The sequence below is a fragment of the Lutjanus erythropterus genome, chromosome 4, assembly GCF_056507025.1.
Source record: "Lutjanus erythropterus isolate fLutEry1 chromosome 4, fLutEry1.hap2, whole genome shotgun sequence".
Taxonomy (NCBI): domain Eukaryota; kingdom Metazoa; phylum Chordata; class Actinopteri; order Lutjaniformes; family Lutjanidae; genus Lutjanus; species Lutjanus erythropterus.
The window spans coordinates 1520267-1532496 of record NC_139320.1 but is presented as its reverse complement, the minus strand read 5'-3'; the positions used below and the strand labels follow the sequence as shown (position 1 = coordinate 1532496).

At 39.0% G+C, this 12230-nt stretch overlaps 1 protein-coding gene across 1 annotated transcript; it reads left to right on the top strand.

The window, feature by feature from the left end:
• Positions 1-4326: 4326 nt before the first annotated feature.
• On the top strand, positions 4327-5593 carry LOC146327342 (gap junction delta-2 protein). Its single transcript, XM_084716305.1, has one exon. The coding sequence runs from the start codon at positions 4327-4329 to the stop codon at positions 5431-5433; it is 1107 nt and encodes a 368-aa protein (XP_084572431.1). The 3' UTR covers positions 5434-5593.
• The last annotated feature ends 6637 nt before the right edge of the window (positions 5594-12230 follow it).

Below are 12230 nucleotides of genomic sequence, written 5' to 3'. Positions count from 1 at the left end.
CAACAACAAACAAACAAAACACAACTGTACACCTGCAAACCTTAACATTTCTAATGATATTGACATTGTTGTTTTGTTTTTTGTTTTTTTGTTTTTTTTGGGTAATAAAAGGTTAAAATAATAATAATTATACTAACAATACTACTAATACTAATAATAATAATAACTACACATACTTTAACCTAAAAGTAAAATAAAATTTAAAAAAGATACATAAGTAAATAAATAGTTTATACCTGATATTTGGAGGTGTTACTTAATGAAGTATGGAGGTCCTGGCAGAGCTTGATGTCTGTCTGTACTACAGTTGAAATATTGCGTTGGGGATGGGGGCACTGGTGTCACCAGCAGCAGGGGGAGGTGTGGGTGAGGATCTGTCAGTGTGTGTATGTATGCTAGTTTGTGTTAGTCAGGTCTTGTTGATAAATGGGGTCCAATAACTGTGAAATTAATCTATCTGGTTGTTTTTTATGCCATTTCTCTTTGTGTAGATATGATTACAATGATTAAATCTAAAGGTGACTGTGCTTTTTCTGTTAGGGCCCTCAACTGTGAAACAACCTGCTCGAGGAGATTAGGCTGCAGAATCAGTAACATCACCTCTTAAAACCCTCTTTTATAGACTTTGATCTAATATATTTTCTTTTTATTCTTTCTATTTGTATTAATTTATGTTTTCATTACATGATGTGATATTGTTATCCATTTCATTCATTTTAAGTATTTATATTGATTAGACAACATCATGTAATGTCATCTCTGCATTCTTCTTTGTTTATTTTTATTTATTCTTATGTTTTTCTTGTTTTCCTGTTCTCATCTCCTTTACAGTTTGTCTTATTTTTTCTGTCTTGTCCTCTTTTCTTATGATTTAGTGTCTTTTGCTTGTGTCTTAATTTTACTTAAGTTTATTTTGTCTTACTGTTTGGCCTCGTTGTGTTGGCTGTCAATCGTTATATTGTCTCCTGCTCACATACTTTGTCTGTCCAAGCACTTTGTAAACTCTGTTTTTTCCTTATAGAGCACCTTTAAAAACAGATAGCCACTGACAAAGCCCTGGGTAATATTTACTGTGATTATTGTTTCTGAAAGTGGACTGGAGTACAGTTGATTTCTGCAACTTACTTACTACCAACCATGACTGTGTCCAAACTACATTCTTTTTGTTGACCGGCCATTTTATAATCTACAGCAGAGTTTCCCAACCTATTTTCTGGGGACCCACTTTTTAAAAATGACAACCCGTTGTGACCCATGTCAAAAAGAGCCTTATCAATAAATTCTGGGAAGAGTTCAATCATACATAAATGAACATTCCTGACCATTCTACTGCCATTTCTGTATCACCCAATGTCATCTTGATACTTTATTGAAAATATATACACATGTTAAAACTTTATAAATGAGAAATAAATTCATTTAGGCTGATTTAATAGGCAATCTCATTGTTTTTATTTCCTCTCATCAGGAAAACAGCACAGGACATTTTAGTCTAAACAAGACAAAATAAGGGCATTTAGGTAGAATTAACAGGCTCTTGTTTTTTCCTCTCATCAGTAAGACAATATACACATTTTAAATACTTTATAAAAGGTGTACTGCAGATATTAATCTTAAATTTGCAGTATTTCTTCCATAGTCATTTATTTATTTGGGCACCCAAGTAAAACCTCTTGTGATCCACCTGTGGGTCACCACCCAGTCTTTGGGATTGACTGATCTGCAGTACTTGAATACTCATTGACTCAATTTGAAGGATTTTTCTGTGTGTTCTGTGGACTTCACTGAACTACACTGGTTCTTTACCCTGAGCTCTGACCTGAAAATGTTTGAGGCACTATCTGGAAAACAAAGGAAATGTAGAATGATTTATTCCTCTCTTAACTTGTATTTTTCGAGCTGGCTAAATACACAACCTTTCCATAAGCCTGCATTGTGTTCCCTTGCTAGCTTGTTCCATACGCTTTTTGTTTGACTGTTCCCGGCTGTTCAGAAAAGGAACCCCCCCAATTGTGTGTTTGAAATCTTTGTTGCACTGTACATTGCCAGCCTTTGTAGCCACATAGCACAATGCCAGTTTCAGATAGACTGGCTCAATATGTGTGGTCAGCCTATTCTGCCTTACCACGCTCAACAGGATTCATTTCATCAACGCTTTAAGATTGAAAATAGCCATGCAAACTGCATGGCAAAGGATACTTTGTAAGGATTTATTCTGGAAAGCTCAAGGTTACATTAAGGTGAGTTTACTGCATTTTGTTACCCTTCATTTTTATGTTTTCTGTACTGTACAATACAAAGTAGTTTGTCTAACTATGTCTGACAAGAGAGAAGACTGGAAATGAGTTACAAACTCACACATTTATACAGGCATCAGGGCTTTAGCTGACAGAGGCACAGAGGACATGGCTTCAATAATCTTTCTGGAACTTTGGGAACCTGAAGTGTAGTTTACACTTTATGATTTAAAGATATACATAACAACTTATTCATAGGTAGGCACAAATATATTTTAGATTAATTACCTTTGACCTTTTAAAATAATGATCTGCTTAAAAAAACAATGAAAACTGTTTTTAAGTGAATTCCAACAAAATACATGATAGAGCAGTTTGAAAATAAAACCACAGAGGTTGAGGAGAAATCCAGTTTGGTTTGGGGTTGCCTAAACATAGCAGTATTTACCTCTCTACTCTTTTTAGCTTCCATCTAATCACTGATGCAAAACAAAAGTGACAACACAGTTTACATTGTTTATTTACATGACTTTTATCAAAGCAGGCAGATCAACATTACATCATATATCGCTGTATCATTACTTTTCCTGACTAATCATCACCTGGGTTGATGATGGACCGGTGCACATGGGCAAACCTGTGCTTACAGTCCACAGTATCTCAGGTTCTGTCCTGTACACCATATAGCTTCTCAAAATTGTTTTTCAAATATTTTTTTTTGTGAAGCCTGATTGTAAGGGTTACAGAATATGGTAATACCATGTTTCATTTCCATACAGACAAACAAAATACAAAAACACAGGAGATACATTCTCCTTACATCTAAAATAAATACATAAATAATATAGAATTGGGAGGAAAAAAGGAAAAAATTAACATCTCAAAACCATCTCATGGTCCCAAACTCCCCCCATCTACCAAAATCTGCGTCTCGGTCCCAACTGTGTTTTAAATTTGGTTCCATCTGCAAATCTTCTCAAAATCTCTCAGCTTGTCCTTAATGAGAAATCAGATTCTCTCACGGTGAAGTGTGTCCATCAGTTCTGTGAATTTTAAAGTTAGAACATCTTTCCTTTTCCAGAATAAATGGATTAGCTAATGGTATTCAGGTTGTTTGACAAAATAGGCAGGTGATAACGTGACAGATTGATTACATGACAGAAGTTTCATACTGAGGTCACATTAAGACAACAGAACCTACTCTTTGACAGCTGAGCAGACTTCATCCACTGAGAGAGTTCAAGTAGGCTCAAGTTGAAAGATCGAGAACGGGGGTCTGCAACCTGTGGCTCTTTAGCTGTTCTCCTGTAGCTCCCAAATTATATGGAAACTATATGGAAATAAATAAAAGTTATTTTTTACATTTTAATTTTCATTTTATCATTGTTGTAGGTAACACTGTAAAAACGAGAAATTTTAATGTCTTCAATTAAAACCATTCATTTTTCAAGCACCAAAATAATGACAAATCAGTTTCACAGCTCACTGTGAACAATTCTGAAATACATTTTTTTATTATTTTATTTTTATTATTATTATTATTATTAGTAGTAGTAGTAGTAGTAGTAGTAGTAGTAGTAGTAGTAGTATGAGTTTCTAAAACTCAAAGATTCAAGTTTATCTAGAGAAAACAAGTAAATTAAAATTTCAAGAGTTTAAGTTGGGCCTAAAATTCAAAAATCTATTTTGTACCTTGCCTTGAAATGTTTAGTTGTCTCAACTATTTTTTTTTTTTTTTTTTTTTTTACAGTGTAAATTGATTCTTGCATTATTTAACTGTAAAGGGGGTCTTTGAGTCTTCATAAGCTAGCTATGCCAAATCAAAAAAAGAAAAGTCCTCTGGGAAAGTTTAATAGTTGTGGCTCCAGACAATTCTTTTTTCCTTTTTTGGCCTCTTTTGATTGTAAAGGTTGCAGAGCCCTGGACTAGAAAAAATCAGGTAAAGCAGGAACAGTTGAGTAATAATAAAATTACTTAGTTTCTGCTTCCAAAAAGGGTAATAACCACTGGCAGAAACCTCATTCCCTGATATGTCCAAGTATTATAACGCTGATGACATCATCTTTGTCTTTCCTTCTCAGGTTAAGCCATGGGTGACTGGTCCATACTGGGTCGCTTCCTGTCTGAGGTGCAGAACCACTCTACAGTGATAGGCAAGATCTGGCTCACAATGCTGCTCATTTTCCGTATCCTGCTGGTGGCCCTGGTGGGTGATGCCGTGTACAGCGACGAGCAGTCCAAGTTCACCTGTAACACCCAGCAGCCTGGATGCAACAACGTCTGTTATGACACATTTGCTCCTGTTTCGCATCTGCGCTTCTGGGTCTTCCAGATTGTGCTTGTCTCCACCCCGTCCATCTTCTATATAGTCTTTGTTCTGCATAAGATTGCAAAGGATGAGAAGCTGGATGGGCAGAGGGCACAGGTGGTAGCTCAGAGGCCTCCCAGGCACAGGTGTGTGCACATGGGAAAAGATGGCATGGAGGACCTGAGGGTGGGCATGCCTACCTACTGTCCTCATTACAGTGAGGAATGGGATTCAAGGGAGCAAGAAGGAGTAGAACAAAGTTTTCTAGATGAGGATTATGGTGAGGTAGGAGAGGATCCCACCCAGCAGTCCAACCAAGTTCTGCTCATTTACATCCTTCATGTTTTACTACGATCTGTGATGGAGATCACTTTCCTGATAGGCCAGTATTTCTTGTTCGGCTTTGAGGTGCCTCACCTGTACCGCTGTGAGACCTACCCTTGCCCTACTCGTACAGACTGCTTTGTCTCACGTGCCACTGAGAAAACCATCTTCCTGAACTTCATGTTCAGCATCAGCCTTGGCTGCTTTGTGCTCAACATCGCAGAGCTCCACTACCTGGGCTGGATTTATATCTTCCGCATCCTGTGCTCAGCCTGTTCCACCTGCTGCAGTCAGGAGAGGGACACAGTCAGACTGTACTCAAACCACAACCCCCTCCTGCTGCAGCTCAGGCACTCTCTGAGGGGCCAACTGGTCCTACAGACCCCAGCAGCCATGGCCCCAGAGAAGACTGGAGGTCTGCTCACACATGCCCCTGCTATCTCCTTTGAGACAGACTCAACTGTGGAATGCACCTCCAAGAGAAGTCCAGAGAGGAGAGACAAAGTGAAGGTCAAGCTGGCCAACATGGCCAGGCTGGGACGAACTAAGAAGTCTTGGCTATGAGAGGGAGATTTTTCTGTGATGCCATTATATTTGTGAAAACAGGCTGAGAAAACCTGAAACGTACCCTACATAAATATGTAAACGTAGACACTTTGAGCTATACACAGCTTCATGCATTGTTGTGTTAAAAAATGGGTCAGCTGAAATTGACCCTTGGATAAGCCCCGCCCTCCTTACTGTTGCTAATTCTGTCAAGCTTTTCATTCTCACATTGCACACATGCAGTTTACAGTGATAGCGGAGGCAGATTAAATACTGAAGTGGTAGTGATCCTTGAAACACCAGGTCGATTCCACTTAGAAGTAAACGAAAGCAGCATCTCATTTCTAGCTGACCACCATGAATTCTGTCAGCTAAAATGATGATTGGCACAAGCAGATTTCACAGGTGTGGCTAGCTAATGTAAGCTGATGATAATGCTTAAATTCCTTGAGTCAGCTCTCCAGCCTTCCATCCAACATATTTTAATATGTAAAGTTACTTAATGGCCGTGTACATGATAAAACATAAATGCAAAAAAGACTGATGCTACAACACTGAAGAAATGACACTGTGATACAATGTAAAGTAGTCAGTGTACAGCTTGTATAACAGTGTAAATTTACTGTCCCCTCAAAATAACTCAACACACAGCCATTAATGTCTAAACCGCTGGCAACAAAAGTGAGTACACCCCTAAGTGAAAATGTCTAAATTGGGCCCCATTAGCCATTTTCCCTCTCCAGTGTCATGTGACTCGCTAGTGTTACAAGGTCTCAGGTGTGAATGGGGAGCAGGTGTGTTAAATTTGGTGTTATTGCTCTCACACTCTCTCATGCTGGTCACTAGAAATTCAACATGGCACCTCATAGCAAAGAACTCTCTGAGGATCTGAAAAAAAGAATTGTTGCTCTACATAAAGATGGACTAGGCTATAAGAAGATTGCCAACACCCTGAAACTGAGCTGCAGCACGGTGGCCAAGACCATACAGTGGTTAAACAGGACAGGTTCCATTCAGAACAGGGCTCGCCATGGTCGACCAAAGAAGTTGAATGCACGTGTTCAGCGTCATATCCAGAGGTTGTCTTTGGAAAATAGACGTATGAGTGCTGCCAGCATTGCTGCAGAAGTTGAAGGGGTGGGGGGGTCAGCCTGTCAGTGCTCAGACCGTACGCCGCACACTGCATCATATTGATCTGCATGGCTGTCGTCCCAGAAGGAAGCCTCTTCTAAAGATGATGCACATGAAAGCCCAAAAACAGTTTGCTAAAGACAAGCAGACTAAGGACGTGGATTACTGGAACCATGTCCTGTGGTCTGATGAGACCAAGATAAACTTATTTGGTTCAGATGGTGTCAAGCGTGTGTGGCATCAACCAGGTGAGGAGTACAAAGACAAGTGTGTCTTGCCTACAGTCAAGTATGGTGTTGGGAGTCTCATGGTCTGGGGCTGCATGAGTGCTGCTGGCTCTGGGGAGCTACAGTTCATTGAGAGAACCATGAATGCCATCATGTACTGTGACATAATGAAGCAGAGCATGACCCCCTCCCTTTGGAAACTGGGCCGCAGGGCAGTTTTCCAACACGATAATGACCCCAAACACACCTCCAAGATGACCACTGTATCAAAATGTCATTTCTTCAGTGTTGTCCCATGAAAAGATATAATTAAATATTTGCAGAAATGTGAGGGGTGTACTCACTTTTGTGAGATACTGTATGTATACAATAGATGACAGCAATACACTCATTAATACCTGAAAAGAAAGTGCAGGGACTAGATTTAAGGCCTGATTTACTAAAAGTTTGCATATGAAAAAAACATGTATAAACCTGATATCACCTGCAAACAAATGTGCAAGCTCTTCTACTAACGGTGCACACTGAAGATTGTGTCTGTCAACACGCACTGCCCAATAAGTAAATTTTCCTTAATGAACGTGCAATATGGGGCGTTTCTACAATAGTATGCAAAGTACTGGGACAAGAAAATGCAAATAGGTTCATTTAGCACATGCATTGTGATTTACCAAGCTTGATTATAATTTACGGTGACTGTGACTGCATCTGTATTTAATACATTTGAAAGAAAGGTGCTAATTGGCCCAGTGGCACACACAGATGGCTGCTGTTATTATGGTGAAGAGGAGACACATGGATTTAAAGTCATTTCTCATTAACTGTTTTTGGGATGCAGTTATTTGTGTTTTCATTCAATAATCCTTAAAGGACCAGTGTGTAATAATTACAGGAATTTATGTTATTTATTATTATCAATCAACGTAAACTCATAATCTATATGTTCCCATTACTTTAGATATAGCCATTTATAGTTACATACTGTCGGGTCGCCTTACGGAGATCATCATCCTGCGCCGTCTACGGCAGCACAGAGCGGACAAACTGCACTAACAGTGAGTCTTGGGAAGCCCATGGCGACCTTACGTAGACGCCGCAGCGTAAAGACGGAAGTAGACTGGAGGATAGACACGGGTGATTGCTGGCATTTAGCGTTGTGAACCTGGCAGAGTTTTGACAAATGGAGGATCATGCATACACTGTACCAGAACAAAAAGCAGCGGACAGTGAATCCCCGTCATCCAAGAAGCGGAGACGCGAAGAAAGTAAACGCAAGCAGTGACGCCGAGGTTGCCTGTTTTCTGCTGGACAGGTAATTCATCCTACACGCATAATTGTAGTTTGTTGCAAGATAACTTTTGCTCGCCATTTTGTCCGCTGACGGCCACCGTACTCTTGGTGAGAGGGGGCGGTGTCGGGGTAAATCCTCTTAGTTGCAATCTAAGGTTTGAACGGTAGATGCCACTGGAAATCACACACTTCTCCTTTAACACAGAAAAACACAATGATTAAACACAAATTTATTGCAGCCTATTTGCAGCCAAATTAAACTGAACATTCACAGTCACTGTAGACTAAAAAATATCAACAAACACTAATCTTCATTATGTCCTCATATTTCCTTCTTTTTGCCAACATTGCTTTTTAGCTGGGGTTTTGTTTGGCAGGTTGCACACCTCTGTCCCTAGTGTGCTCCTGTCTTCAGCACGCACCTGTTATCCCTCTCCAGTCCCCGGCCGCTCCGCTGTGGGACTGCTTGGACTGAGAACCTTCAAAACTGCATGTAACCGTTCTTCAGTCCCTCTTGTCAGGACATTTATGGCCAGTGTCAGACCAGATACAGGCTGACCAGTTGCCTGATGTGTGACAATAGCCCAAGTGTCCTACCTGAGTGCTTGTGAACAGAGGACACAGCTTGCACCTCCTCTTTATTATTATTTTATTTTATTTTTTTATACATTAAAGATGGTTGAAGAAGTTTTTATTATAAGCCAATTTTTCTTATGTCTTGCTATCTTCTCTTAATTTAATCTGTTGTTCTTGACTTTTTTTTTGCTGTAGCTCAACAATATGTTTATTTGCCTCATACACTAACACCTCATGGGATCAAATTTCATTTTGCGCTTGCACTCATTCTGCTTTCCGTCCTTAGTTGATCACCGGCAAAACGCATACAAACCAAAGGTGCAATATGTTAGAATGCACATGCAATTTAGCACTCTTTATTTGGGATCTTGGTAAATCAGGCCCTAAGTGCAGCGGACCTTGAGACGGTCAGACACCCAGAGCAGCCGGACTGCAATCCCCACAGGAAGAGCACAGGGATAAGAGCTAAGCTAACCCGGCTGAGATCAAGACAGTGAGCCAGGGACAGATACAGCAACACATGAACAGTGGAACCAGCCCACATCCTCCTCACATCCCCCACATAACAAATGTCGGTTTAACCCCTACATAAGCCATGAGTTTGGTAGATGTATCAGTATCTAACACAAGTTTGACTGCAGGTAACGTTACTGCAGGTGGTAAACTAGTTAGCCGGACATGCAAATGTTTGCAGCTTACATTAGTGTATATTTTGTGTTTTAGGTAACAAAAAAGATGCCACCCTCAAAATTCATGAGACACCACTCTTGTTTGAGCCACATGCACACCATAACTTTTGTAGTGTGAACATACCAAACCCTCATAGCCTGTATAAAAATAATACGTGGTATGGAAACAGGACGCTTTTGATTGGTGCTTTTATCCAGTCTTTCATTATCTTTTTGTATGAGGATTCAGGTATTAATCTAAAAATGCATGTTGAGTTTGTTTAACAGAGCCAGGCACTGGTTTTATGCATATTTGGACTGGGTTTAAGGATGGACACAGTATTTTCTTATGTGGCACTTGAATCATGTTTTCACCTTTCATCTGTTTTCTTTACCTTTATTAAAAAAACAGAAACACTTTTATTAACAAACATGTTTCCATTAGTGGTGCTTTTTGGAATTTTGCAGCTATTTCATTTGAGTTTTTACAAGTTTTTTAGTGTGTTGTGATTATGGAGCCTGGGATGTGTCACTTAAATAATTGCAGATTTTTTTTTTCAAATACTGTAATTCTTCTCTTACTTCCCTCTAGGCTCCATATGTGGTAAGGGGAATATCTTTTTAAAAATTTTGCTGTGTATATTTTTGTTGTCAACCTTCCAGATTCTCATTAAAGAGTTCTATTATTTTTGATTATATATTATTATATTGCATAGTACCAAATAACTTGGCAGAAAAAGCTGTATTCAGTTCAAAAAGACGTTTTAAAAATTTCATAAGCGCACAAAAAAACCAAACAACTGGCAAAGGCTTGATGGAAATTGTTGTTATCTATATGTATTAAAACAGTTATGCTGTGTTTTTATGGGGAGTTTTAGTTGTTATTTTGCAATTCATTCCTGAGAGCTGTTTTTCACTTAGTGTTGAGATATGTGGCTGTCATTAACTGATGATGATCCATTATGCACACATCCACAACATCCACAACACATCCACACAACCACATTTTGTACCTTTATACTGTGTATGTGCTGCATGTTAATCTGTTGCTTCAGCTGTAATGTGTCAAACACTATGAAAGCACAACAGACTGTGCTTGACTGTGATTGTAATTTTTGTAATTATATGAATTTGGAAAGAAATATAGTGATGTGCTTTGACAGCTGACTGGTTTCTGAGGGGGTCAAATGGCAGATAATCTCCATGTCTTGTGTTTGAAAATGACACTTTACAGTCCATGATTCCTCTGTTCAACATTTCTTTATTGCTAGAGTCAGACTGATGACATCACATCCTTTTTCCACACCATGTACAGAGCACTTCCATTGGGCTGTGCGTGACCAAACTTTTTACCTTATTTAAACCAACCAGTGGAGTTTATAAAAATGAAATAAAATAACATGTACAAACATAAAAATACTCAAGAAGTCTAGTCTCAGGGTTTTATTCAGTATAAGACACTACCCAGCAGTTCATCCTGTGCAAACATTTACACTGAAAGATATGGTTACATGGAGCTCATTACCATCCTGTAAAATTCAGTTATTCAAATGATTAAAAGCAGGGGCGGATCTAAGCGTTGAGGAAATCCGGGGCTTCCTTTTCTTTTCTTTTCTTTTCTTTTCTTTTCCCTTTTCCTTTTTTTTCTTCAGCACCCAACAAAATGTTTTTGCACCTCTGCTGAAATGGCTTAATAAGTTGAAGAGGACAGAAGGCACTGGAGAACACATATTAACGCACATAAATTCACACCTGTTACTGATGCAAACTAAGTATATTTACATCAAGGATTGTACTTATTTTCTCATTTAATACCAAAGTATCCAACATTATGTTTCTACACGACATCCCAGAGGCAAATACTGAACTTTTTAATCCACATAACTGAATTTTTTTTTTTCTGACTTTTTAGAGATACATGGTTCTCACAGGACATCTTATAGACCATGATGCATTGCTGTGGATTAAACTAGCCACAGTGGCCTATAAAGTAGTTCAAATGAGCTCAACCTTAAACATCTACAGCACTAAACAGCATGAACAATAATGTAATATTAATCCAGAAACATCAGACAAAATATCACTGACAGAAAACATTCTACTGCAACATTAATAGTTGTACTTTAAGTATATTTATCTGAGAATATTGCCATGTTTTGTGAATGTCCATGAGAATTAAATATTTCTTCTTCAGGGGAGGGTACGGAGGCTACATACATGTTGGTGGTGTTTTGCTGCCTCTCTGTTAGACTCCAGTACTGCACATTGACACACACACACACACACACACACACACACACACACACACACACACACACACACACACAGAGAGAGAGAGTGCAGTCAGAGAGAGAGAAATTACTTGAATAATGTCATTTTCAAAATGTAAAGGATGCAGGTTTTTGAGAAAACGTCCGAGGCTTGAGCCTTAGTAGCCACCCTCTAAATCCTCCTGTGATTGAAAGTAAACACTGGAAAATTCTATTTTATATGCTATGACACAGTTAGTCCTGTAGGTGGTGGTCTAAGCTTTCAGTTCCTTGCTCTGTTTGAGATGGGGTTGAATAGAGAGGTCAGCAGCACATTTTACACACAAAGCTGCTGTTATCCCTCCCAACCAGTCTCAAGTCCTAGATTTTGGCACTACTTAAGAAATCAGATTTGTAGGCTATCTGACCTCTGTGACTACATTTGTTCTCAGATGTTGTTACATGTTGTTGCATGTATTCTCCACTGATGCTGGAGGCCTCTTTGATAAAATACTGTATATCAAACAGACTGAAAAGGCTGTTGGTATATAGAGAAAACCCACCAACAACAATAGCATGCTCAGTCAGCTGTGCTGTATATTTATCATAAAAATAAGCCCTTTTGCATTTTTTTTGTTTTATTTTCGACAATATTGTAAAAAGTACAGTCTAGA

What these genes read in the sequence shown, in the direction of transcription:
- LOC146327342 (XM_084716305.1), top strand. Translation starts at nt 4,327, where the DNA reads ATGGGTGACTGGTCCATACTGGGTCGCTTCCTGTCTGAGGTGCAGAAC.